At 36.6% G+C, this 27,976-nt stretch overlaps 5 protein-coding genes across 18 annotated transcripts; 2 read left to right on the forward strand and 3 right to left on the reverse strand.

Annotated features, from left to right (window-relative positions):
- The first annotated feature begins 2,131 nt into the window (after positions 1-2,131).
- LOC127791793 (protein EARLY RESPONSIVE TO DEHYDRATION 15-like) lies at positions 2,132-3,078 on the forward strand. Its single transcript, XM_052321867.1, has 3 exons — positions 2,132-2,295; positions 2,372-2,655; positions 2,736-3,078. The coding sequence occupies exons 2-3, from the start codon at positions 2,382-2,384 to the stop codon at positions 2,897-2,899; spliced, it is 438 nt and encodes a 145-aa protein (XP_052177827.1). The 5' UTR covers positions 2,132-2,295; positions 2,372-2,381; the 3' UTR covers positions 2,900-3,078.
- Positions 3,066-3,909, reverse strand: LOC127791802 (heavy metal-associated isoprenylated plant protein 45). 2 transcript variants are annotated; one of them, XM_052321890.1, is made up of 3 exons: positions 3,599-3,902; positions 3,433-3,508; positions 3,066-3,348 (listed from the first exon to the last, which is right to left on the reverse strand). In XM_052321890.1, the coding sequence occupies exons 1-3, from the start codon at positions 3,605-3,607 to the stop codon at positions 3,221-3,223; spliced, it is 213 nt and encodes a 70-aa protein (XP_052177850.1). In that variant the 5' UTR covers positions 3,608-3,902; the 3' UTR covers positions 3,066-3,220. The 2 variants fall into 2 exon arrangements, with proteins under 2 accessions (XP_052177850.1, XP_052177840.1); XM_052321880.1 differs by having other exon boundaries at positions 3,066-3,508; positions 3,599-3,909.
- A 6,465-nt stretch (positions 3,910-10,374) lies between these two features.
- Positions 10,375-13,152, forward strand: LOC127807324 (staphylococcal-like nuclease CAN2). 4 transcript variants are annotated; one of them, XR_008024638.1, is made up of 9 exons: positions 10,375-10,643; positions 10,819-10,874; positions 10,969-11,083; positions 11,441-11,551; positions 11,638-11,825; positions 11,941-11,997; positions 12,405-12,564; positions 12,639-12,719; positions 12,856-12,922. XR_008024638.1 is itself a non-coding variant. In XM_052345058.1 (9 exons), the coding sequence occupies exons 1-9, from the start codon at positions 10,497-10,499 to the stop codon at positions 12,876-12,878; spliced, it is 966 nt and encodes a 321-aa protein (XP_052201018.1). In that variant the 5' UTR covers positions 10,375-10,496; the 3' UTR covers positions 12,879-13,152. The 4 variants fall into 4 exon arrangements, 3 of the variants coding, with proteins under 3 accessions (XP_052201018.1, XP_052201029.1, XP_052201011.1); XM_052345058.1 differs by having other exon boundaries at positions 12,651-12,719; positions 12,816-13,152; XM_052345069.1 differs by having other exon boundaries at positions 10,376-10,643; positions 12,651-12,719; positions 12,813-12,956.
- On the reverse strand, positions 13,119-23,242 carry LOC127807339 (uncharacterized). 9 transcript variants are annotated; one of them, XR_008024652.1, is made up of 7 exons: positions 22,725-23,242; positions 22,130-22,199; positions 21,952-22,044; positions 19,666-19,715; positions 13,684-13,805; positions 13,324-13,449; positions 13,119-13,231 (listed from the first exon to the last, which is right to left on the reverse strand). XR_008024652.1 is itself a non-coding variant. In XM_052345093.1 (4 exons), the coding sequence occupies exons 1-3, from the start codon at positions 23,067-23,069 to the stop codon at positions 21,992-21,994; spliced, it is 468 nt and encodes a 155-aa protein (XP_052201053.1). In that variant the 5' UTR covers positions 23,070-23,241; the 3' UTR covers positions 13,119-13,465; positions 21,952-21,991. The 9 variants fall into 9 exon arrangements, 2 of the variants coding, with proteins under 2 accessions (XP_052201053.1, XP_052201042.1); XR_008024651.1 differs by lacking the exon at positions 13,684-13,805; XR_008024647.1 differs by having other exon boundaries at positions 13,119-13,449.
- Positions 23,243-25,338: 2,096 nt separating this feature from the next.
- LOC127793557 (uncharacterized) lies at positions 25,339-27,707 on the reverse strand. 2 transcript variants are annotated; one of them, XM_052324313.1, is made up of 2 exons: positions 27,487-27,707; positions 25,339-27,273 (listed from the first exon to the last, which is right to left on the reverse strand). In XM_052324313.1, the coding sequence occupies exon 2, from the start codon at positions 27,178-27,180 to the stop codon at positions 25,492-25,494; it is 1,689 nt and encodes a 562-aa protein (XP_052180273.1). In that variant the 5' UTR covers positions 27,181-27,273; positions 27,487-27,707; the 3' UTR covers positions 25,339-25,491. The 2 variants fall into 2 exon arrangements, with proteins under 2 accessions (XP_052180273.1, XP_052180274.1); XM_052324314.1 differs by having other exon boundaries at positions 25,339-27,385.
- Positions 27,708-27,976: the final 269 nt, after the last annotated feature.

Genomic DNA, 27,976 nt, shown 5'->3' on the forward strand with positions numbered 1-27,976 from the left:
ACTATAAATTAATTATTATATTGAGACAATAGCACATATAAATATAATTTCACAAAAATAGAAAATTTGAAATAAAATTTGGTAGGTAAATAGAATAATTTATTAAGTTTTATTGATTTTTTTAGAAAATTAAAAAAATAACTTAAAAAAATTCAATCATTTTCCAAAAAGAAGAAAGAATCCGCTGATGGATTTTTCCATCATTGTGTCCATACTAGCAATTATGGCTCCAATTGCTGTTTTTGTGATTTTATATTTTATTTATTTTATACATTTTGTCACATAATTATTTTTTGTTAAATTTTTTAACAAAAAACTAAATTATAATAAAACTAAAAGCTTAACGTTAGACAAATTAAAGTGAAAATACTAATTTGTTAAAAATATAAAATTTAAAAATTAATAATATTATTTAAATCTTCAAAATTATATCAATTATTTTATATTTATATCACATATAATTAGTGAAAGAGTGTCCTTTTACTCTTGATTGTATTAATTTGTATTTTCATTTTTCGAATGAATGTTTTTTATGTAGGAAGATAGCGAAACGACATAGTCATATATTTTTTGATTGCTCTTTTTCTTATCAAATGCTATTATTTTTTCATTGTTTAGAGAAATTTAGATAATCTTGACGTAAATGAAAGACAAGCGTATTACGGATAGTGAAAAGATGGAAAGATAACAACTTTAGTAGATTGCTAACCAATTAGTTTTACAAGCTATGGTTTATTTTATTTAGAGAAAGTGCAACAATTGTTGTTTCTGGAAGCACGAATGCTTTGTGTCCCAACTGGCGCATGAAATTCAATGTGTTCTCTGAACATAATTGTCTACCATCTTTTTTTCACTAACACTTTAGCCGTGCTTTGTGACATTATTTGTTACTTTTGACTAGCCAAACTTCTATTACTCAACTAATTTACATTGTTTAGTAATTGAGGGTAGACATTACAAATGCTAACTCTCATCTAAATTGGTAGTTCGAATCATGAGTATACTTTTGCACTTCTAAGTAATTATTTTAGTAAGTAATTAGATATTGACAGCATGTTAAAAATTTAAATAATGCTCGAAAAAGTTTATGAATTGACAGTTGCCATATTGTGTTTATTGTCTACTCTTCTATTTTGCACCACTTAATAATTGGAGGTTGACATCACAAATGTCAACTTTCATATCAAACAATCATTTAAATTATAAGTATATTTTACATCCTAAGTGTTTATTTTAATAAATAATTTAGAGTTGACAACACAACTATTAACTAGAAAACTCAAATAATGCTTAAAGAAGTGGTATGATAGATGGATTCAAATAGTAAAAATAATGAAGATTTTATTTGACAATTGTATATATTTATTATTATTATTAAATGAATTATAAATATATATTAGTAGTTTAAATTTTCTCTTGTAATTTTTTTTTTATTGTGAAGCTTCCTAACTTTATGCTATAGAGATTTATTCATTTATTTTGAATGAAATTTATATTTATAAAAAAATATCTTTAAAATTTCATAAAATGACAGATTTTACAGTGTAATTATAGAATTTGAGTGCACCTACTGTAGTTTAGTGGAACTTCCAGGGTATCCAGTTGAATTGAATTAAAATAATAACCTATTAGAATTTAATAATTATGAAAATATCTTTAGATATATAAATTTTTATATGATTTTCCAAGAGTGAGGTGAGGGCGGGAATGTTGATAATATTGTCGTTTCTGAAGCGAGGGCGGTGAGGCACGTGACTTTGGGATGATGACAGTGACGTGTCATCCACAGTCAATTGGATAAGGACGACGACAGACTCGTGTCAGTTGAACCTTAAAGGGGGCCCCACTCTTAGCCGGCGCGGCTGTTAATTGTTCTCTCTCGGCTACTCACGGGCTCTTTTTTTGAAGCTGGCGTGGCTGAGCTGCAGTTCAAGAGTCAGCCAGCCGACCACAGAAGTACAAAGTATACCGGGTGCTCCAGGTGAACCAAGAGGTAGGTTCCCCTGCTTTGCTACTTCCGGATTCTAATTTTTTTTTTTTCAGCTTGCCATAAGTGAAAAAAAGTTGTCTTTTAAAAAATTAATTAATTATTTTAAGTTATTTTTTATATAAAAAAAATTCATTAATGCAAAATTCTTGGAAGGGAGAAGAAAAAGTAAAGTTAAGAGTGGCATTTCCGTAATAACATCCATGTAATGGTCCTTTACTGTATCTTGCCTCGTATATATCGACGGTGGTAGCTATCCACAGTTATCCCTTCCAGGCTCCAGCATCCTTCACAGTCTTCGTATTCAGGTCTCCCTCTCTCTCTCTCTCTGCCTCGTCTTCCCCCGTCTTTATATTAAGCACTCCGTTTGTTGTTTGGTTGCAGGGAACTACCAATGGAAGTAATGTCGAGGCAGATGCGTTCATCGAGCTTGAACCCTAACGCGCCGATGTTTGTTCCGGCGGCGTACAGGGCGGTGGATGACTTCTCCGATGAGTGGTGGTCTCTCGTCCACTCCTCTCCTTGGTTTCGCGACTACTGGCTGCAGGAGCGCTTCCAAGATCCACAATCCATCTATTTCGACACAACCGTCGACGTCGACTTCGAGGATGAAGACGACGACGACGACCTCCAACCTCTTTTCGATTCCAACATCACCGCCTTAAAACGTAGGTTCAGACTTCAGACCGCTAGATCTGTAATTGTTTTGCTTTTCTCTTTTGCTGATCTTATGGATTTGTGATTACAGACGGAAAAGAAGAAGAGAGAGAGAATTTGAAGGATTTGGTCACGCTGGCATCTTTGAAGTGGCGCAACAGCCAAGTTTCGGCGGAGCCTCCTCGGTACGCCGAGAAGGCCCCGAAGATCGTGAACAAGAAAGTGAGTCCGAGGCCGATTCAGCAGCCGAGGTAAACCAACTCTCACTGAGTTCGACAGAGAACCGGCAAAAAAAAAAAATGATCAGTCCGCGTAATTTCCTTCTTATTCTCGTTCTGAGTCTACTTTTTCATGTAAATACAGCGATCGCTTTTCAGAACTCAGTTGTAAATTTCCGGTTGTACTTAGAAATGAATAAAACTTTCAATCCAAAACTTAGCCTCTGAAATTCAAGACGGTCATAATACATTCGTACAGAAACGGTCATCAGGATCGAGTTCTAGCTTCCAAAATCATTAAAATTTAATATAGATATTCGCATAACAGAAGTATATATATCGACTGTTACGTATGGGTTTATTCTTGCTCCCAGCTACTCGCTGGCTTCCCGATCTTCTGAAGAACTTTGATGACTTCCTCTGTCGTCACATTTCCGGTCACCGTCACCTTGTTGAGCTGCTTGTCGACGTTATAGGTTTCGATATCTGCAAGCAGAGGAGGACGATGACTATCTTTGATTTGACTGAAATGGTGAGGGGCGCGTGTAGAGTTGAAGATGGAAGTAGTACCTTCGATCTTCTTGATGGCTTTAAGTATTTTCTTGATGCATCCCTCGCAGTCCAAATCCACCTTCAATTCCACCACCTGATTCCCAGATCCAGACTTCAATTGATCAACCAGGAAAACCAACAAAGAAGAGATTTAAAGACGAATGATGTTGGATCTGTCACTTACATTACCCATTCGGAGACTGCAAAGAAAGCCCTGCTGCTAAGATTGGAATGGCAAACGGCGGGCGAGTTTTTGCAGATGTTTTGGAGTTCGAGAAGAATTGGGGCCTCTGTTTAAATGAATTCCAGTGACTGACCCAGAAGGGGAACAGGAAGATGAAAGCAGCAGCACAAGAAGGTGTTGGATTCTTTTCTTTGGTGAGGATGATGATGATGCGAATATCACTTTGCCAAAAGATTGCACTCTTATCTCCCACTTTGTTGACTTCGAGGCGTAAAATGGCCATTGTCTTCATACAGCTGTGCGGACGGGACGGGACGGGACGGGAATTAATTTTGACACATTTGTTGATGTAAATATATTTGAACTCGTCTAACAAAAAAACAAATAATATATTTGTACTAAATCCTGGGGGAGGTAACAAAATCGCATTCGCAGCGCAGATGGGTCTGGTGGCTCTCACTCTCTCTCTCACTGTACCATGATTGAGTGAGTTCATAAGTTGATACAGGATTTGTTGGTGGCAGTAAGTAAATCCACGGTGGGGTTTAACTACTAGGGTGCTCGATGCCGTAGACTTTGGTCTTATCTCTTATTAACTGAGAAAATATATTCGTATCGATATTTTATTAAAATTAAATATGAAATATTTGGAGAAATTCCTATCTAAACTCTCTTTTGGGTTGTTTTACGCACTCACTCTTCACAGTTTCATGAATGCCTTTTCAGATCTCTATAATTTGTCTTTTTCAACAAGTTTCCTCACTTGGATGAGATTGTAAATGAGTTGTTTCTAATGTTTTATTTAAATTTAATGCATAATGCCTCAAAATACTAAAAATAAAATTACAAAGACTTGATTTCTACCTTAGTCCACTTGTAATTTGTGTATAATAATAATAATAAACTATAATATACTTGAGTGCCTCACAAGTCCATTTTACCTTTTCTAGTATCTCTTTTGATGAACGCTTATCTCACCCATTTCATTCTCTTCACATAAACCTTTATTATTAGTATTCTTTTTATGTGGTAAAATTATTTTTGAGACCAAAAAGTTGAAATCTCTCGTCTTAAGGGCTCTTGCAATTCAGCCTCAAGACCTTTATAGGAGAAGTAAATTATGAAATACAACAGCAAGATTCGAATATCTTAATAATATTTTAACAGTACTATTAACTATTAATTAAATGTGTATTAAATGTAACTTATTTTAGATTAAATACATTTATTATATCTTATTTTTAACATCTATAAATAATTAATGACAAATGTAATATCTTGAAATTTGAAAATAAATAATAATTATTTAAACCGGTGTTTGAGGACATTATTGAATATTTGGGAATGTAAGAGAAAGTATTTATTTATGTATTTTTGAGGAAAATAAGGAATTAAATGTAATTAATTTAATTATTTAGAAATAGTTAATAATTATTAATTATTGTATTTGTGGTGTTTATTAAATATTTGTGGGTTAAAAGGAAATGTCAATTTATTGGGTATTTGGAGATTTAGGGAGATTAATAATAATTTGTGTATTTTGACGAAATAGGAAATTTAAGTATTTAATTAATTTATTTGAGAATATTTATGGAAATAAAGAAAAATGAAAATAAATTAATTTAGTATGTTTTCTGGAATCTATGGGGTGAAAGTGTAATAAGAAGAATTGGAGATTGGGAGGGGTGTATGTGGTATTTTCGGAAGTTTTTGGGTGCTGAATGCGATTTGCGGAAGTGGTCGCAAATCACTATATATTTAATTGGGGCGCATATATAGTTGAAGGCGTGTGTGGCGCGGGCAGTCGCACGCAAGGGTTGCCATGCGAGGGACGCGGGATCGAATCCGCGTGGGCGCTTGAGGCTGGTTTTGCTGATTTAATTTGGCCAAGGGAGAGACCAAAACGACATCGTTTCGGCCCTAAGGCGGTGGCCTCCCAGCGCAGCCCATAGGCTGCCACGTGGTAGCGTTCTGGCCACCAATTTTTGCCCATTTTAAGGCCCATTTTGGGCTGATTTTGCGCACAGAACAAGAGAGAAAATGGGGGAAAGAAAATGGAGAAGAAAAAGGTGCACGCAGTGAAGAAATAGAAGAAATTGGGAGAAAAGGTAAGATTAAATTTGGTTTAATTACGTTTTAATTAGCCATGTGAGAAAAAATATGTATTAAACATTCTGAACGGTTAAAATTTCATTTTGGGCCTAATTTTATTAATTTTGGGAGTGTATTAATTTACAGCGTGTATTAATTTGATGGTGTTTAAGCGTGGAAACGCTGTAAACGGCTAGATACAGGCAAACTCTCATCTACCCTTACGATTTCTTTCCATTTTATGAACCCCTTGTCTTCCCTTAACTCGTTTCGGTATCGCGTATTAATTATATATATAAATTGAGGATGTTGTTGGCGTTATTTAATTTAAAATAAATATGCGACTTATTGGGATTTTATTTACGGTGTGCCTACGTGGGATTTTAGATGGTTAAATTATTTATATTACACAATTAGGTTTAATTAATGCGAGCCAGGGTTTTATTAATCGCTATTAAAAGTTTTACTTCGCAGCGGAAGTGCAAGAAATGCAAGAAACGGCCGTGTAAAGACAAGCTCCTAACTATCTCCTCGTGTTCTTTAATTCCTGTGAGAGACCCCATGATTTCTCGTATTTTATCATCTCCCTTACTCTAATTCGGCGCATAGCCTTATTTGTTGAATTATTATCCATTTGTTTTAATTTAAATTAAATCCGAGACTTCTAGAATTTTTATTCGTTGTGAGCCTATGGGGGTTTGTACCGCCCCTACTCCTTTTGAAAATGATGCTGAACCAGCCTGGGAATTAGGTTCCTAGACGTGCGGGTTTATTAACAGATTTTCTCGGATTTATTATGGTTCAGTTAAAGCTATCGAGCAGTAGGGCAGGGGTCAGTTGTTGGTGACGTTGGGGTAGACTATTATACGGCCCTGAAGTGGACCGTCAGGTGGACACTCCTAGTCACTGGCCGTTGACTGGTGCCGGGTGCTACTAACTAGCTCTGTCAGTATGTAATTTACTGCACGTCTAGATTCATTATATTGTTGTTCATGATTTGATATGCACATGAGTACGGGTTGCATGTTGGGATATTCATTTATTGAGTATGCTTGGACACGGACATTCTAGTTTGGTCAGGTTGCATCCAGCACGAACATATGCATCACGTGTGGTTTACTATGTGGGCGGAGCATGGCCTGATGCTTGGATGTATGGGCGCCGGTGCATCACGTTGATGTTCACTACGCCATTGCATTGTTATGTGCATTGCATGGTTGCTGGTAGTATTTAGTTCTCGGACGGGAGTACCGTTCTGAGGGAGCCTCTGACTCGGGTGTCGGGAGTACCGACAAGGACATACGGGTGGCGGGAGCACAGACCCTGGATGGCGCTCGCAGAATGCTGGAGGTATTTGTTATCGTCCAGGGCAGCGACATGTTGGTATGGGACTTGGGTGCCAGGTGTCTTATGTGGGCCCCAAGGACCGGTATGTGCTACGATTATGCTATACTATTGTGTTATAGCGTCTCATGACTTGTGTGTATTTGGGGGTTGGTGTTCTGGGAGAAGTTTATTGGTTTTGTGCAGCCTTCAGCCTTTATTTTCTTATGCTTGCTGAGTCTCTCAACTCACCTTGTTTTTCTATCATTTCAAGTAGTGGCAGCGTGGGCCATGGCAAGGGAGTTAGCTTTTGGTGGCAGAGTCGGTATGGTGTACAGACAGTCCTATCAATCCCTGTCAACTCTGATGGTTGAGTAGGGTTTACTCTACCATTTTTACTGTGCCAGGTCGTTTCTCGAGTCTCGTGTATATTGGCACAGGAGTCTGTGTTTATTTATTTCTCATGTGACCGCTATGTTAGCGGGGTACTCGTAGTGCATGCATGTGTTTTGCTTTGCTTCCGTTGTCCTTATTTTCGTATATGCATGCTATGGAGGTTTCTGTTTTGTGTTCATTATTTTTCTCCTCCTGTAGGTGCTCCCGTTCGGGTAGTCCGGGTGGTTGGGGATATCCGGGTGGGGGTGCTTACATCAGCCGTTTCTTGCATTTCTTGTACTTCCGCTACGAAGTAAAACGTTTAATAGCGATTAATAAAACCCCGACTCGCATTAATTAAATCTAACCGTGTAAATTCAAGCTCCTAACTCTCTCTTCCTGTTCTTTAATTCTTGTGAGAGACCCCGTGATTTCTCCTATTTTATCATCTCCCTTACTCTAATTCGGCGCATAGCCTTATTTGTTGAATTATTATCCATTTGTTTTAATTTAAACTAAATCCGAGACTTCTAGAATTTTATTCGTTGTGAGCCTATGGGGGTTTGTACCGCCCCCACTCCTTTTGGGAATGATGTTGAACCAGCCTGGGAATTAGGTTCCTAGACGTGCGGGTTTATTTATGATTTTATCGGGTTTATTTACGAATTTTCTTGGATTTATTATGGTTCAGTTAGAGCTATCGAGCAGTAGGGCAGGGGTCGGTTGTTGGCGACGTTGGGGTAGACTATTGTACGGCTCTGAAGTGGACCGTCGGGTGGACACTCCTAGTCACTGGCCGTTGACTGGTGCCGAGCACTACTGACTATCTCTGCTAGTATGTAATTTACTACACGTCTAGATTTATTATATTGCTATTCATGATTTGATATGCACATGGGTACGGGTTGTATGTTGGGATATTCATTTATTGAGTATGCTTGGACACGGACATTCTAGTTTGGTTAGGTTGCATCCAGCACGGGCATATGCATCGCGTGTGGTTTACTATGTGGGCGGAGCATGGCCTGATGTCTGGATGTATGGGCGCCGGTGCATCACGTTGATGCTCACTACGCCAATGCATTGTTATGTGCATTGCATGGTTACTGGTAGTATTTAGTTCTAGGACGGGAGTACCGTTCCAAGGGAGCCTCTGGCTCGGGTGTCAGGAGTACCAATATGGACGGGTGTCGAGAGTACCGACACGGACATACGGGTGGCGGGAGCACAAACCCGGGATGGCGTGCGCAGAATGCTGGAGGTATTTGTTACCATCCAGGGCAGCGACAGGTTGGTATGGGATTTGGGTGCCAAGTGTCTTATGTGGACCCCAAGGACTGGTATGTGCTACGATTATGCTATACTATTGTATTGTAGCGTCTCATGACTTGTGTGTATTTGGGGGTTGGTGTTCTGGGAGAAGTTTATTGGTTTTGTGCAGCATTCAGCCTTTCTTTTCTTATGCTTGTTGAGTCTCTCGACTCACCTTGTTTTTCCATCATTCCAAGTAGTGGCAGCGTGGGCCATGGCAAGGGAGTTAGCTTTTGGTAGCAGAGTCGGTATGGTGTACAGGCAGTCCCGTCAATCCCTGTCAACTCTGATGGTTGAGTAAGGTTTACTCTACCATTTTTATTGTGCCAGGTCGTTTCTCGAGTCTCGTGTATATTGGCACAGGAGTCTGTGTTTATTTATTTCTCATGTGACCGCTGTGTTAGCGGAGTACTCGTAGTACATGCATGTGTTTTGCTTTGCTTTCGCTGTCCTTATTTTTGTATATGCATGCTAGGGTGGTTTCTGTTTTGTGTTCATTCTTTTTCTCCTCCCGTAGGCGCACTCGTTCGAGTAGTCTGGGTGGTTGGGAATATCCAGACAAGAGTGCTTACAATATTGTTCGTATCACATTTTAAAATATTTATTCAGTTAATCAAATTGTTTGAATGATAAAAGTAAAATGCAATAGATATACTTGGCAAATTTATATGTTTATGTTTTTTTTCCTTGTAATTATTAGATTTTTTTATTATTTTAATTACGATTTTTAAGTCAATTTAATCTCTTATATTTTGATTTTTTTTTATCAATTCAAAATTTTTATTATTTTAATTATACCACTGAACTTGTATTTTAAGTCAATTTAATTTTTATATTGTATAAAAAAAATAAAGTGATAAAAATACATGTTATACGTCAAAGTATAAGAATTAAATTGACTTAAAAATATAAATTTAAATATATAATCAAAATAATAAAAATTTAAACTGACACAAAAAAATATTTAAGTACAAGATTAAATTAACTTAAAAATACAATCTAGAGATATAATCAAAATAATAAAAAATTTAAATAATCATGATAAAAAAACATAAAACTACATAAAGAATATAGATTTGATTGATATACTTTATTTAAAACTAATTGCACTCATTCTATTTTAACCATTAGCAGAAACACGTTTATAATTACAATAAAATTGAAAAATAAATTTAAATGACAATTACATTAAATTACAGCCATAATTCAATTATTGTAATATTAAATATTATAATTACATTAAATATTTTTTCATAGTCTCAAAAGTCAGGTGTCACCAACTTTTTCAAATCCTACGGTTTACATACCGTTACGTCTCACGTGTTTAGACCATATATACCTCCAACACCACATAGCTTCTTAAATTATTCCCCTTTCTACTTGTTCCGTTAAATTACTAACGTTGACCCCCATAAATCCACAATTTTATCGTAATCTTACTACATTGCGTTATATTTATTTAAAATAAAAAAAGAATTGGTATGGATTTAAATAGTTTAAGAAACCCAACGTAGAAAAGGGAATTCTTAACATACGCAAACGGAACGTTGACTTTTAATGTTCCCCGGCCCCACCAGGCCCCAGCTCAGACACAAATCTTGATCGCTAATAAATGCAATTTTTCCTCCTACCAATGATAAACCGCCACCTGGCATCGTTCTTTCCCCAAGAAGATTCCTTGCCAAAAGCAATGGCGATTACGCCCAAATTGGCTATTATGCTTTGGGTTTAAGCTTTCCTCCTCCTCCTCCTCCTCCTCCTCCTCACCCACCTGCCTGATCTTCAGACCAATCCATAAATGGGAAACGCCCTTCGGTTTCTGAACAGCCATTGCTGCGGTGCGGCGGCGGCGGATGCGGCGGCTGCGGCGGATTCCGACGCCCACGGCCACCACGGCGTCTCCTCCCTCGCCCATGATCTTTACCACTTCGAAATCACCTCTCAGGTAATTATCCTGTTTTCTGATTCAGTATCAAAGTCCTTTTTTGAAATTGAACTGTAATAAGGTTGCTGGAACTGTGCAATGTTCGGTTTCCGAGCGAATTGGGGATTTGGGTTGTTTTTTTTAATCTCAGAAGCACTTGATCGAAAAGCCATTTTTGTTTTTTGGTTTTCTCAAGCTTCCTGAAGGGATCAGTAAGCATGTGGTTTCGTCCAAGGCGGCTCAGGCAAAATGGTAATTCTTTCAGACTTCGTTTTTGTGCATTTGGCTCCTCGATCTGTCTGTCCTTTATTCTGACGGGTTTGAACTGTTGCTGTGACAAATCCAGGTATAAGAAGATCGCAGAGGCATGGAGAGAAGCAAAGCCTCCGCCAAGAACACCTGAAGAAGCTTCAAGGCTTGTCATCCAGACCTTGAAGCGACACAAGAAGGCAGATGTTGAGGTAAAAACAGGGAATCTTGACCACTTACTGAAGTGGTATGAGAGTTGAAATGAGGGAGAAAAGGTCTTGAGGTCTGGTTCCTTATGAACACTTTAAGAGGTAGTCTCTTTCTGCCCTTGAGACATAGTTAGTTGTCTAATAGGAGATTATTTCGAGTTTAAAAGTGAATACTACCCCTCAAATCTAGCAGGATACTGTCAATTTTGTAAACAATACGTGGTTGAAGCACGAGAAGATTACTCGCTAAAAAAGGGGTTTGGGGATCTTAGACCACTAAATTCAGTTTTTTTTTTTGACTAGGTAAAGTCATCTGCTTTTGAAATGATTAACTTGATGGGTTTTTGGGTTCTTGATCAGGGCCTGTTGGCTTTCTATGGCCTGCCGCTTCCCGATTCTCTGGTCGAACTTTCTGCCGGGGCACCTAGCTCATTGCCAGAAGGACTCAAGTTTGAGTTGCAGACCCTGCCAGTTGAGAACTTCTTCAAACCCAGAAGCATTGCAGTACACCCAGTTGTTAATTTTGATGTATTAATGGTGGATTTGAAAATAACCAGGTGGATGCAAAAGCTGTGGCAGATGGTGATACCATCACGGTGTACGTTAGCACCATGGATCCAAGAGAGTCTTCATCTGTTCCTAGTGAAGTACAAATTGCTGCTGCCGAAAGAGCGAAGGCACGCTCTCAGAGGAACTACGCCAAGGCAGACGCATTGCACAAGCAAATCATCGATTCAGGATATAGGTTGCTGGACTCAACAGACAATCGATTCTTATTATTTTGCTTTTTAAAACGATGAAAACCCACAATCAATCACTGCCATCCAATGGATTCTTATTCAGTTTGTGCTGCACCTCAGGGTCCTAAGCATTCAGAATGAGGAGATTCTTGCTCGCAAGTATAGAATACGACTAAGGCATGTCAAATTTCTTTCTTTTTTTTTGCTGAGTAAATTGGGGTTAGTCCTAAAGTCCAAGGGCCACTGTAATGCATAATGAGCATGCAGAGCGCCCCCCCAGCCAGTCGCATTTCAACTGCTAACCTTCTCTTACTGCTTTTGGGGGTTATTCATGAGAGTGACAGCAGGCCCTACCATGCTTTAGGTAAAGCATTATTAATTGCTCGACTCTTTAACTCAAAATAACTACATGACAAGTGACCAATCAGACCTAAGGGGCTGCCACAAAAAGTCCCAAATTTGAGATGTCTCTCGGGGACGCACTCTCATCCCCCTTGGGGCGCTCCCCCTAGTTGTGCAAATGGGTATTATTAGGTAAATGTTCTTGTTTGTAACACTAATGGTTTAAAATATCCACAAAACAGGGGAATCGATGCGCCAGAGAGCGCGATGCCATATGGGAAAGAGGCCAAGGAAGAGCTAGTCAAGCTCGTGCAAGGTAAGTGCCTGACAGTTCTTGTTTTTTATGAAGATCGCTACGGGCGTTCCGTAGGGGATGTGTATTGCAACGGCATTTTTGTACAGGTACTATTGTCCACGAAGCCTCCTCTCATTGTGTAATTTGTCTACACACTTGGTGGGTTTGATCTTCCAACTAGTTAATTGTGTAGGAATTACTGCTGAAGAAAGGATTTGCATGGCACTACAAAGCCTATGACCAGCGTCCAGAATTTGAGAAGGTAACACAGCCTTCCTCTTTATTTTTGTTCATAAATAACTATACCTAGAGCCCGCGAGCTAAAAATAATGCATGTAGTCCATCTCATATACAGTAGATTGGATATGTTGTTCTATCATCTACCGTTACAAGTGCAGTGGGAGAAAGAGGCTCGACATAAGAGGATTGGGTTGTGGGCTTCATCGAACCCTGAAATGCCATGGGAATGGAGAAAGGATCGTCGATAAGGAAGATACCATCGTCCAAAGTGAAAACAACCATTTAATCAGGCAGCTCTGCTCAAAAGTGATATTACAGAATAGCAGAAACCAAACAGCAGACCGGGGATGGTGCTCTCTTAGTGGCAGCAAAAATTAGGATTGCCTGTCTCTGTTGTATCAACTGTATTCAAACTAGCAAATGATATTGAAGCATTTTTTTTCTTGGGTGAAGCATATCATCAATGTTACCATGTTACAGATTCTAGGTTACACCAAGGACGAAGCTGTTCGTTCAAACGCAGCAGTTTACTGCCTGATAGAAGATTCTATCAGTGACCCAAAAATCTCAGTTGGCAGCAAAGACACAACAGAATTTAAACAATGAAATGATTCTAGTAAACATACCAAGGACCTTTTGAAGGGGTAAGGAGATAAACACGCTGGAAGGAGACAACAAAAACAGGAGAAAATTCAGCTGGGCCTGAGACACCATGGATGACCATTCTTTCGATTGGCAAAGCCCAAGGTGACCTGCATAAAAGGAGAACTGTAATGAATTAGTGTGGAATTTTTAGTTCTGTAACTTAAAAGGATTCGGCAATTTTGACAACCAATCATGACAATGGGAACACATAAAATGGACAGAGGGAGAAAGGATAGAGGTTGGTCCAGAAAAGCATGGGAGGGTTTGAAAGTGGAGAAGATAAGAGAAGGACAAGAGAAAGGCCAGCCATAGTGCTTATAAATAACATTGCCATTACTAACAATCCTTGCTTGGGATAGCCAAAGAACCATTGAGGCAGCACTGTAATTCTTTCTAAGGCAAGAAAATTTGATGTCTGCAACACATCCCCACTCTGTAACATCATCCTCCCCTTCTTTTAGTGCTACAAAAGGTTGTAAAAAAAGCAGGGATCTAGTAAGATGGTAAAACCATTGGGGGGATTTACAGGATTAAGTGAAGGATCTAAGATCAACGATGATTAAAAGAAAGAATATGTAGTAATTATACCATCTATAAGAAGCAAACGTTAAAGAACCCTAAATTATGGAAAAGAAAAAAATAAAAAATAGTACAAATACAACAAACCTAGTAAATGTAAAAATTATAAAATAAACCCTTTAAAAGTTTTGCTTTCCATAAAAAAGAAAATAAGAAACCAGAATGAGAGAAAATAGCTTTGTAATGAAGCCATGTCAACCTTGCAGTAGTGATTAAATTACATCCTAAAAGAAGGAAGATGAATTTAGAAAGGAAAAAAGTGAGTGATGTAAGAGAGAAATAAAAGAAAAGACAGAGAGATTAATAACTGTGCAGAAAAATTACAGGAATACTTTAAAAGAATAAAAATGGCTATATATTGAATAAATGTCAGTAAAAAGGGCAAGTTTTGGACAACGCTGGCAAATATGTGCCACCTAGATAAATGATTTTTTTTTTTTTTAAGTTTCTCTAGAACTTGACACTTCCTAAACATTTCCAGAACACATCTAGCCATGTAAACATGGGTAACGACACAACTAGAAAAGGAAAAGATTTATCAAAATGGGTTATTAAATACCATAGCAACATTATTATAATGATATTTTTTGTACAAAAATTCTGTAAGGAGATCCATTTCTAAGAATTGTTTATGGCTCACTTAATTAGACCAACATCAGATGTATAAAAGAACAAGTTGGAAAAAACAACAAAAGATTTAGATATACAAGTCATTCCTTCTCCAGAATTTTAATGTCCAGAACTTGATAAACAAAAACTATGAACTTATTATGGATCGAGGTTCTAATATATATTTGCTAATCTAGAAAACAAAAAAGTATTTTCACGTATACATATGAAATTATTGTTGTGTCCCCGTCGTCCTCTTACTTTATTGAGAATTGTTGTGTTGTCCATGTCATTTCATGTTGGTATCCCATATCCATATTTGTGATTCTGGTTAAAAAGAAAGGAGTAACAATTTATCATACATGTGAAGCCTTAATCCCACTAGGAAAGGCCAGCAACATAAATTATAACTAGCTAATAATCATTTCTTTCTATAACCATATTTTTTTATGAAGTCCTTACAATTCATATCATATCTAAGACTCTCCCACTAAGTTCTTCCTGATTTTTCTCTACCTCTTCTATACAACTTGTTCCATTCCATCCTCTCTCCACATAGGAGTTTCTATTGATCTACTTATCACATGACAAAACTATCTTAATTATATCTCATGCATCTTATCTTCAATAGGAGCTATTGTAACCATATTACTAATAGCCTTATTTTTAATTTTATCTTTTTCTTATATTTTACACATATTCATGCTTTACTACCCAATATTTTGTGTCATACAACAAAATCAGTATAATCCTCTCATAAAATTTTCCTTTTACCTTTAATAGAATCTTACAATCACAAAAAATACCAAGTGCGCCTTTTCACAACTCTCCATATTTTTTGATGATTGATTTAAGATATCTAAATTGATCTTCTTGGCTCTTCCTTTTATTTATTTATTTATTTAGCTAATGACATTCTACTTGATCTTCAAATTTCGAGACACCATCCACATATTTTTACTAAACTAACATTCTATATATTCAGTTTTCAGTCTTGCACAACTTAAAATCTCTAGATTCTAAAGTGTTCTTCCATTTCTTAAGCTTAGTTCCACGCCTTCCTTTGTAAGAACAAAGACTACAAGATTGATATAGAGACTCTAATAACTACATCAAAAGTAACTTGACATTAACAACCCACTCTCCACGCATTGTACTATCTAGGGAATTAGGGTTTTTCTCTTTCCTTTCGTTTCAATAATTACACTTATACCCCAAAGTTTCCAAAATTCCCTTTTTACCCCCTTAACATTACATTCTCATAAAATCAAGGTTAAGACAAGTAATTAAAGACATATGGAACGTAGTATAGCTCGCAACCTTAAAAACATACACAAAGTAGATAATGAACCCATACTAGTTTACACACATCCAGATTTGCAAAAGAAATGTAATTCAAGTCTAGGCCTCATGAAACATGAATACAATTAATGACATTATGTTACAAAATAACAAAACTGTTCAAAATAATAGAATCCATCACTGAAATCTAATCGACCAGATTTTCCTTTCCCTTACTAGGGCCTAAGTTACCTGGCATGTTTGAATATGCCATATTAAATGTTAGATCATTTAGTGCGGGTTCAAAAATGTTCTCGTGCATGATGCATGAGCATGATATAGCTCAACCTAGTCATAGAAGTTCAACATCTAATGCATTAACCTTGGGTCAAGATGCGATTATGGCAGTCATCCCATTAAACATCACTTTGGTGATATTGCAAATAATCCTCTATACTAACTTCCCATTCCTGTCATGGTTAAACAATGGCACACATGCAATTAAGTCAAATGGTCAGATGCTCAATGCAAATAACATACACTTTAATGCATTACGATCAACAATAAATACAACATTTAACAATGTACACGAAATAAACTGAGCTTTTTGGGGGGGAGAATAACTTGATTTGCTAATTGGTGACTTAAACCTGCTTTCTCAATTTGTGTGTCAACCTCAAATGATGTGCCCAAAATGTTTCTTGAACCTCAGACTTGCCCAAATGTGCCCCTTGCTTCAAAATAATTTGTTTGGAATTTTCCATAATTTCTCTATTTTTCTGATTTTTCTTTTATTTTTTCCTTTTTCTTCTTTCTTTTTTCTCTCGGGTGCATGTAAATCACATGCTCGCACCATGCACTTCCACACGCTTGGCCTACTGCACACATGAAGCTCACAAGATCAACTATTGGGCTTTCTTCTTTTTTGATTTTTCTTAAAAACCCTAGTAGTAAGAAAACCTTGATTATGACATCCAATCCCCCTTGAAGAAATTTCATCTTTGAAATTTTCTCGAGTTAGGCTTTGGATAAATGCTCCAAATTTCCTCAAATTATGGTAATTATGCCATTTTCTTCAATTCCTTTGTCTTAAATTCAGGGGTATTACATTGACCTTATCCAACCTTATCACATGTTCATTTTTTGGTCTTCTTCTTGCAATGTCTAGACCATTTTAATCATAATCTTGCACATTTTATTTTCAATAGGCACCACCCCAACCCTATTATGAAAATCTTATTTCTAATTCTATCTTTTCTAGAATAATTGCTCATCTATAGTCACATTCTTGTTTCAATTACTCATATTTTACACCTTTTGGGTCTCATTTGGTTCGCTAGAATGGGATCGGAGGCAATGGGAATAGAATGACTATTCTATTCTATTGTCATGTTTGATACAATCAGTGATGGAATGACCATTTCATTCCATTGTCATGTTTGGTATGCAAAAACTTTGATGGAATGGAAAAAGTAACCAAATTACAAAAATGATCATATACAAAAAAATTAATAAAATCTTATTTTATTTAGTTGGGTGTGAATAGAATTTCTAATAATATTCAATTTAAAATTTTCACTTTAATTATTGAATATAGCTTATAAAAAATTTGTTTACATTTGGAAGGGCTTAAAAAACACATATAATTTAATATAATTGAATAAAATTCATTGAATGGGAACAAAAAAAATATGATAAAATTTAAATTAATTCAAATGAAATAGTTTAAGTCAATTACATTAAACAACAAATATATGATAAAATTTACACCAACAAGGGTTGCTATGAATATCCTTTCCAACTAATTGCTCCTTTAAACAACAAAGGTCCATCACATGAAAGGGCAATGTGGGTTCGACAAGTTATTGGTTGAATATGGTTTTTTGAAGATAGTTGTTTTAGGAGTGAGTAGTGTCTCATTTTGATTGATTGAAGACGTGTATTTTGAACAATATTTAATTCTGATTATTGGGTGTGTGATAGTAGTAGTATGGATATTTGTTTGGTTATTGATTGTTTGAACAATGTGTTTTAGAGTTGTTTTTTGAATAATTTCAGGTACTCCATTTGGATTAATTGCAATTATGCTAGTTAATTGTGTTTGGATTATTTGTATTTTGCAGACTTGTGTCTTGAACAATGTTTGGCACTCTCTAATATAATACATAATATTGACTTCGTATTTAAGGTTGAGATGGCCCTTTGTTGTTTAAATTAGCTTCCAGTTGGAAAGAAGGATGTTCACAACCCTCGTTGGTGTAAATTTTAATATATATTTGTTGTTCACTATAATTGACTTCAACTACTTCATTTGAATTAATTTAAATTTTATCATATGTTTTTTGTTCAATGAATTTTATTTAATTATAAATTATATTAAATTACATGTGTTTTATTTAGCCCTTCAAAACATAAATAATTTTCTTAAAGCTATATTCAATAATTAAGTGAAGTTTTCGAATTAAATAACATCAAAATATTATTTTATTCACTAAACAAAATAAAAATAGGATTTTATTTTATTTTTTAATGTAAGGGCATTTTCCCTGTAAAATTATTTTTTCCATTCCATTCCATTGAAGTTATTGCATACCAAACATAACAATGAAATGGAAAGATTGCTGACTGTACCAAACATGATAATGAAATGGAATAGTCATTCCATTCTTGTTCCCATTCCTTCCGATCCCATTCCAACAAACCAAACATAACCTGAGGGAATGGGCATTACCAAAGGAATTGAGATTTCCACTCCCTATTACAAAGTACCAACCAAAAGCATTTTTTATGGATTCCCATTCCAACCAAGCGTGACCTTAGTACTTAACCATACTTTTTTCCATAGCATCGGCCTTTGCCACTCACATTGCCTTGGACATTGTATCTCTTTCCCCTATGGCTCCAAAACAACTTTTAGCAGTCATATGAGACAGTCCAACCTAATTACACTCTACATTTTGCACATCATATTAGCCACTTGTGCAACCTATTTTACCTTCCTGGCATTGCTTTAAATTGGAAACTCTAGTAAACATTTTGATAAAATTGTTTTTTAAAAAAATAGAAATAGATGCCAATACTGATCACCATCCAAATGGTAACTCAAAAGTTTGCACTCACAAAGTGTCAATGTTTACAGGGTAATATAATAATCAACATGAACAATAAACAATGCGCACAAAATAGAAATTACCCATCAATTCACATTTGCCTTACCACTCTATTCAATTTGATTAACTATCTACATTCTACAGTCAATGTACAACTCTTAAGCTGGCTTACAAGGTTAAATAATGTGTTTTTACATAGAAAAGAGACTGCAGCATGACAACAGAAGGAATCAACTATGCAACTAAAATTCAAACCCTCTTGAATAGTTAAAGATAATGCACATTTAAAGATAATTTTTTAAGTCTAATGGATATAAAAATTGTTGAACCAAGCATAGGGTTGCAATTAGTAAAGAAAATAAAGCAACTAAAACTGCTGCTTCAGATGACCAATCTTCTCGCTGGACCCTTATTTCACTTTGGACCTGGTAAAACAGGAATAACTCTTGTGCGAAATTACTATCAAGATTCCTAATTATTTTTGTCCTCTGGAGTAATGGGATAATCTTTGCAGCATTGTTTATTCAGAAAAACTTGAAAGTAGCTGTAAGTTCACCTAATAATTTGACTGGTAGCACGCCCGTGTTCCATGAATATATTTGCAGCATTGTTTATTTAGAACAACTTGAAAGTAGCTGTAAGTTCACCTAATAATTTGACTGGTAGCACGCCCGTGTTCCATGAATATATTTTCAAAAAAAAGGATGACAAGAAGAGGCCAAAATAGAGAAGGAAACAAAGAACCTTTATGTAACTTGGGCAATTGGACACCATCTGATCCCCTAATGATTATTCTGGACATAAGGATCACAAATGACCAAGTGTTAAAAAATGATTTCCGCTCACAAAGCAAACAACAATTATCTTTTTCCATCACCATTTACTAGATTTTAATATTTGAATTCAGTGCTAGTCTAATTACAGTGCTATCACATAACTGGGTGGAAACTAGGCTTCCAGCCCAACCATGGCAGATGAAATATTTATGAACATGAAAAGAAATGTCATAAATTCAACGCTGGACTTTAATCACTAGGTGAAACTCGCATTCTTGTCACATTACAGCATTTCAACCTAAATCACATGTAGATATTCTTGCTTACGTGCTTTAACTATCCATGAAAGCAAACTACATATAATGGTGTTGTGCAAGACCAACACACGTATAGATTTTTATATTCAATCAAATGAAAGCAAGCTTCTCCACTTTGCATCATAATGAGACTGATTGGATCAGCCAGACACCTGAGAGACCTGCACGAGGCAGACTGCAAACTACTTATTGCAGTGCAAGATCAAAAGCCAAAGTCTTCCCAATTCATTCAAATAAAAGGAAAGCTTCACTAGTTGAGGACGTACTAACAGAAATGAAAAAACTCTGAAGCCATATTAAGACACCAGCACAACCAGTGTTATCTCACATTCCTTTGCATATGGGCTCTTCATTTAGGATGTATCAAATAGCTTAATGAGGAACTGTGGCAGGGCCGGATAAGCATGGGATGGGTCACAGAGAAAAAGACAGTGAGAAGGAGAGACAGTAAGTGAGGGTATCAGTCGCAAAGACATTCAAAGGTTTTAAGAATAATAAATAGGCAAAATATAATGGTGCTGATTGGCCTGGCATAATGCACCCAGATATAATGAGGATAACTGGACAGTAGGGCCCACATTTAACAATGTAGTTGTATGATTGCCAGCCTAAAGGGGTTCCATCATTCCACCAGAGACTTATGCAAAGTGTGATTGATGAGCAATGTGTCACCACAATGCACTATTTTCATATTGTACTGTACTACTTTTGAGGCCAGTCAAAATGCACATCAACAACTTTTGGGCAACTTGATGGTGGAGACCAACTCAACAAGCCCTAGCTCCAGCACCAAGTCAAATACCTTTAAGCATCCAACAAGAAGTACCATAATCTTGAGAAACGGTATCAATGAATAGCTGATCAGAACTGATTCCCAGACAATGTCTTCCTCTTCAAGAATGGGTGAGGGACTTAGATCACAAGGCACTTAAGTATACTCCAGGAGATCAGCTGGAGCCATGGGGACTTTTAGAGTCATACTGAGAAGGGAATAATTTTGAATGAGATTAAGGAAAGAAAGAGAAAAAAGAAACAAAAACAGAGAATGAAAAAAAAAGATGAAAGTGTTCTGGACTACTGAAATCACAGACAAGATGATTAGACACCATTTAGTGTAACTCTACCATGTCTAAGTGTCAATAAAGCATAGGAAAATTGATGTTTCAACACCATCAAGAACACCTATTGTAAGGTCCTTGAACACGTTGTTTGCAGAAACCAAGGAAACATTAAATTCTTACACATCCTACTAATAATTACCAAAATGGGATAACCTTTGATAGCGAGAGCCTAAAATAAAATTGAAATTGTAGAGAAAATCAAGGCAGTTCCCTTCTTGCTTAATCCAAATATCTTGTTTATTAGGAAGGGTAACTGCACCAACTGAATTGATACACATCAGGCAAAGAGCTTTACAGGGATAGAAGAACTAGGAGAACTATCACCGATACAAACAACCACAATCAAAAACTTAAAAGAGCAATAGGAACAAGATCTATTCTTGGAAACTTTGGAAGCTTGCAAGATACTTCCACCCTAGGAAAATTGGAACATCAAAAAGATGGTGCGTGTACTTAGTTATACAAAATTGAAGTTTTCTGGAGAACCGAGTGTTGCGAGATGGTTTGAAGGTAGTTAAACAGATTACCCAGAAAGAGTTGTTCTAGAATTAACTAGTTATAGCACACGATCAGAAGGTGAAAAGGTTGCATAAACTCTAGAAACATTGGATTTATTCAATGAACAAAACACCCAGTGAATGACAAAGTTGCATTTTATGTATGAGGTTTCACCATACATTCAACATACAACTTATAATGTTCAACTACACAGTAGAAAAATGGAGCAACACAATTGAATGACAACTTGTCTCCAAAAGTTCAAGTAATTCCAAATTATACAAAAAGAAAATAATATTAACGGGAAATACAACTCACTTTTGGCATTTTCAATGTTGACCAAAAACAGCATCTACAATTATTTAGCGTCCCCCTTCATATCATCTGAATCTGAATCACTTGCGTTGTAACCTAATGAAAATAAAAAACAATGAACAAAACACCCACTAGTACACAGCCCGTACACATGAGAGAGAGAGAGAGAGAGAGAGCGCACCTGGAGGCTTGTCACCGACTTCCCATGCTGAGGATCGACTCCTTGAAGCCCTGTTAATCCAAGCACGCCCCTGAATTTTCAGCAGATTAAACTTTCCCCAGTTATCAAATTTCACAGACAGCGTAGAAAAACCTGACTGTGAACGAACTTGAGTTGATTTAACACAATTTCAAGCTTTAGATACCAAGAATTTGGAAGATGAAAATACTATAAAACAAAAACGTACTATTCCAGGCCTATTGAACAAATTCTCCGTGTTATTAGTTATCTCTTCTTGAAGTCTTCCAGAAAATAAAAAAGGTCAACTAAATCAGGCAAGCTAGTAGCATTAAGTGGAGCGCAGCCAAGTTTACGAATCTATTCCCTAATATTGGATGGATATCCATTTGATTCAAGTTCTGATGTCTTTCCTTTCGTACCATTTCTCCGCAATCGAATAGAGAAGCACAATGTTGAGGCTGAAACAACACTATTCAATTCAAAAACCCTTAACACAATAGAATGAAATGAATGCTACTAAAACCATTGAAAGTGAATAAATAATTATTTCAAAGAAAAAGAAATTCGAAGAGAAAGGCAGTATGCTTTGGCGCACCTTCTGGGGATCTCTGGCGACGCCATAGCCACTACAGTACATCTGACCGATCAAGACCTGCATGGCGGCGTCGCCGGCTTTGGCCTCCTTGAGCGTGTCCTGGAACCACCGCTTCACGCAGTCGGAAACCACCTCCGCCAGCGGTAGACGGCGCTGGCCCGACGGGCGGCTGCCCCCTTCCTCCGAGCGCTCCATCTTGGCCCTCGGTTGATCCGACTCCACTCGGACCCGGGTTCTCAAAAGGGGTTTGGCGTGCTTGGGGCGAGGCTGGAGCTTGTCCAAGCCGACGATCCTGCCCAAGTCTTGGAGCCTGCCCGTAAATAGAAGTGATTTTCCCGCAAACATACGAGCCAAATAGGACAACACCCTATACGAACATTTATATAGCTTGAAGGGGCTCTGATTTCAGGGGCACCAACTGTTTGTGTTTTTGTCCCTTGGAAATTCTAATTCTAGACGGCAATGGGAAGTTGCCAGGGCCAAAAAGAATACCGCCCTGCCGTGGCAGTGTCACACCAGCGCCGGGCAAATAATTGTTACTCAACGTCGGTGGGTAAGAGATTAAATTTGTTGGGCTAAATAGACCACCTTAAATCCGCTCGTGGTTGGATCAAATCTTAAATTTTATATAATGGTGTGAAATGTTATCAATAATAATTAATTATTATTAATTTGGATGAATGGTTAAAATTTGAGTGATATGAATGCTTCATATATGGCATCATTTGTTTTGAGTAATCATTTTAATTAGAATTTGTATGTGTCTTCTTAATTAAGTGAAGCTTCTATCATGTGTTTAAATGATGGATTAGATTTGTTTCTCTTTTTTTGCAATAAAGTGTCACACCACGTTACAAGATGAAAGATACACATTATTTTAATATTATTATTATGCGTTTTAGTTTCATATCACATATATAAAATAAATCTCCTATTTTACTTTCAAAACTAAATTTCATAAATTACTCATATTTGAACCCTACTTCTATACAAAGATGATAAGTGATCATTCAAATTTTATGTAAGAGGCAACACTCAAACTTCAAATCTTTAATCTCTATTTAAATTTGACTTCATATTAAGATTAGTAATTTTAAAAATAACTAGAAGTTATTTCTAAAAATACGAAAATATATATACATCTGTGATTCAGTGTTATAATTTTTTTAAGAATACCACTCGAACTAAAATTTAATATGGTAGATTCCAATTTAATATTTAGTAATTACCTACCATAAGATTCATTTGTTATAAGACCAAAAAGCTAATGATGCTAACTTTAATTGCTTTTAACAAAATTTTCCCATGTTCTTAACAGGCAAATATTTTAACCTCTACCAAATCAGAACACAACACACCGTTCCTAGTCACCAAACCTTACTCCTTGCCAAGAAAAATAACATATATAAGCATTGTACACCAAGTGCACCAAAGGTTAATATAAGTATATATATGTTAATTGTTTATTAATCTAGACTTGAAATGCAATATGGCACATGAAATTTGGTTCATTTGATATAATTTCAGGATATAAATTAAATGGTAGTAAAACAATGTGTGGATCTGTTAAAAGGTAAAAGATCAAAAACTCATTAAATTTAGAATGGAATACAAAAATCTAATTTTTATTACATTTTTGGGTTGAATTGTTCAAATTTAAAATCAAGTCAATCACATACTTTAACAAATATTTTCTCTTGCAAAGTTTCAATATAAATATATATATATATAATCAAGGAAATAATAAAATAAAGGACCCAACCAAAAGAGTGGAAGAAATCGTGAGATGATTAAAGGATAAAGTTGGGGGCATAATGTGTATAATTATACAACTTTCAAGTTTTAAAACAAAAAAAAAGTTATTAAGATAATGACAACAAAATCATAAGCAAATTTCTGATACATGAGATAATCAAAAAAGTTAAAAAAAAAAAAAAGAAGAAGAAATGAAAACAAAAATAGAAAACTGAAAATGACAAGAAAATCATATGCAAATTTCTGACGAAGGTAATGAAGTTATTAAGATACAATATGATGAGTGTGACAACAAGAACAGTGATGCAGTACTGACCACAGAGGGAGGAAAAGAACTGAAGAAAAGGGAAAGAGTTTGAGAGAATTGAGAGCCTGAAAACTAGTAGGAAATCAGCGAGCAGATGGAAGGAAAAATAAGACAAGATGCACAAGAATGATCTGCAGTAGTAGCAACAGTAGAAGGAAGAACAGAGCAGAGGGATGGAAGAAGAAGTTGTGATGTGGTAACCTAATTATACTTGAATTCTACCACATAATCTGTTAAAATTCCCCACCCCTAAAATAATAATAATAATAATAAAACATTTATCTTGACAAAAGCAAAGACTCTTAATCCTTTAAAGTTCCTAAATAAATAAAATCCTAACACAAGTATTATAAAATTCTAAACTAAATTCCACAAAATCCCACGGTAAATCAAGAGAATATGCATTGACAGTTGCCATCTCAACAACAAGAAGCCTTTTGAACTGGGGAAATTTTGCTTCTGATAGAAACACCTAGCCCTCTTTAGAACAAATCATCTGCAATTATTGATATAGATATAGCATGTTTTCAGATATGGGAACCAAGACTAAAGTGAAAACATATATCTGAGAGACACACAACAGTAAGAAAGAGCATTTACACATAAAACGAAGTTCTATACACTCAAAAGTACATTCAGATGAAATGAACTAGTTTGCAGCATTTAGTAATTCAAAACAGAATGCTATCACAGAAATATTTCAAGCTAATTGGCTTCTTTCTGAATAAGTGGCGGAGTAGGTGGTGTCATAGTTTCATCCTTACCCTCCTCCACCAGAGGAAGATGCCGATCCGGAGTATAGTATTCCTTGGAGAATCTGCCAGGACTTGGAGAGTTAGTTTTCGTAATCTGGGATGCAGCAGCAATGTTCCCAAATGGAGAACTTGGGCCAGACCTCAACTGGAAGTCTCCATCTTCACGAGGCAATGGTGAAATTGGAGACTGGCCATAATCATCCGCTTGCTTTCTGAAAAATTTTTCTTCTATGATATCATAGGAATTCCCTGTCCGTACTTCCTGAGCAAGAGAACACCAACAGCAAAAAAGCCACAATGCACAATCAGCAGCAACTGGATTGTCACAACAGAAATTGTACACTGGCAAATTGAATCTCTTTCTCATCTGAATTCTCCAAAAACCACCATAAAGTAAACCAAACACGCAAAGAAAGATCCCCGTAACCCCTAAAGCCTCCCTGACTGCCTCATTATTGATATTAATGGCAGCCAAATTGAAAACCCAGAAAGGGGCCATGCAAAACAGAAGAAAAGTTGCAATATGAACATACATGTTCCCGAATCCAAGTCTCTCCATATTCCATCCAAAAACACAAAAACTACAAAACAGCGAGAGATATGCCAAAGAAATATCATCCCAAAAATCAAACACCCCACCACTCCATTTCGGTCTGCTCTCAACAATCCTCCTGTCATCTCTTGATACAAATGAAAATTTCTTCTCTAATGATTTCAGTCTTAGCTGACTAGGCTGGCAAGCATCAGTAGCAGCAGTTTGATCTTGTGCTTCCTCATCCACATCACACTCATAGTCCTTCCCAAGGGGACTAACAATGGAGTAAACACCAGCAACTGCAGGTGCACCAATTGCAACGGAGAGGCATATTGCAACTCCTATGGCTGGTCGTTCTGATCTCTTGTATCCCAAGTTAAGACCACAAAGTGCATATTGTGCAAAACAGTTAATGTTTAACAGAGCAATAACCACCATCATGTGTGCCCATTCGTGAGGCTTATAAGTCCCATTCTTGCAATAAATCTTTCTGAGTTTAGTGATGTCCTCTGGTCTCCATCTCAATAGAAGTACAAGGTGGTAGATACGCTTTGGATGTTGGTATAGACACATCAGAGTAAATAGCGCATTGAGGATCTGATTATTCACTTCAAACCAAGCATCCCTCTGGGACTTCCTTGGCAGGACGCTGTTCAACATTCCAGTCATGACAAGGAACAGAATAGCACCAGACACACCCACCGCGACAATCCAAACAAGAAGGGCCATATTCACGGGGTCCCTAATCCATTCTTTGCTGATGTTCCAAAGAGAGGTCCAATCAATTTTTCGGGAAAACATCCTAGAAAATCGTTCTCGAATAGCATGACTACTTGATGAAGGCACAATCCGTGAAATCTGATCCTTCTGGTTAGCAATCCGCTGGAATTTCACAGATGGGGAAGCCAAGGAACCAAACTTGAGGAACCTCAATCTTTTAGGCAGACCAGAAAAATTATCATAGGGCAGATTTTGAGGGTTTCCATCACCTACAAGTCCCCTCTGAGACGTAGAAACAAATAAAGGAATTCGACTCTTGACCCCACCAGAGCCATTAGATTCCTCAATTTCCTCCTCCTTTCCACCATTACCACTCGATGCCATTCTCGATTTCTCGGATTTTCGACTTCTTTTCACAAGGCGATCTAGTTCTCAATCTCTATCACTCATAGGCAGCTCATGAGCTATACCGTCAGTCTACAAACCAATAGCCAGAGAAGAAATTTCTAGTGATTGCGAGAGAGAGAATCGTTGGCAGATAAACAGAACAAAACATCGAATCCACAAACATAGCAAAATTGAAGGAGATCTACGGTGAAAAATCAATTGAGAAACTAAAAATCATCGCTCTACAGATAACAAGAATCTGAAATCGGGGACGAGAACACAAATACATACATACATACATACCTCTAGCCGGGATTGGAAACGGATGAGCAGACTAGTCAGAACAAAAAGTTCGAGCACCCAAAAAGCCGTGTCTTGAAGACGAGCAAAGCGTCAATTCAATGGCCATCTTTAACTCCAATTTGCTCGTAATAATTCAAACTCAACTCACTCCACGGTCGACGTCGTTTTCCGATCTAATGTAATATTCCACAGCCAGGAGGACGGCTGGTAAGTTTCCCGGCTAAATAAATCCTCTGCTTAATTACAGTTTGTCGTCGTAACCCTAACCCTACCGCTTCAATTAATATTTTTAAATTTGATTATATCTAACAAAATCTTAATCATATTAATTAACTCACCCAATATACCTAACTATCGTTCCTTTTAAAGTAAGAGTAGTGCTTTTTGGAAAGGTATTAATCAAATTTAAAACGTGCAAAATATAGGGTGGGTGGGTCTTTGACATAATAATAATATTAAAATGTTATCTTTATTTATATAATAATAATAA

The sequence above is a fragment of the Diospyros lotus genome, chromosome 1 (assembly GCF_014633365.1).
Source record: "Diospyros lotus cultivar Yz01 chromosome 1, ASM1463336v1, whole genome shotgun sequence".
In the NCBI taxonomy this organism is placed as follows: domain Eukaryota; kingdom Viridiplantae; phylum Streptophyta; class Magnoliopsida; order Ericales; family Ebenaceae; genus Diospyros; species Diospyros lotus.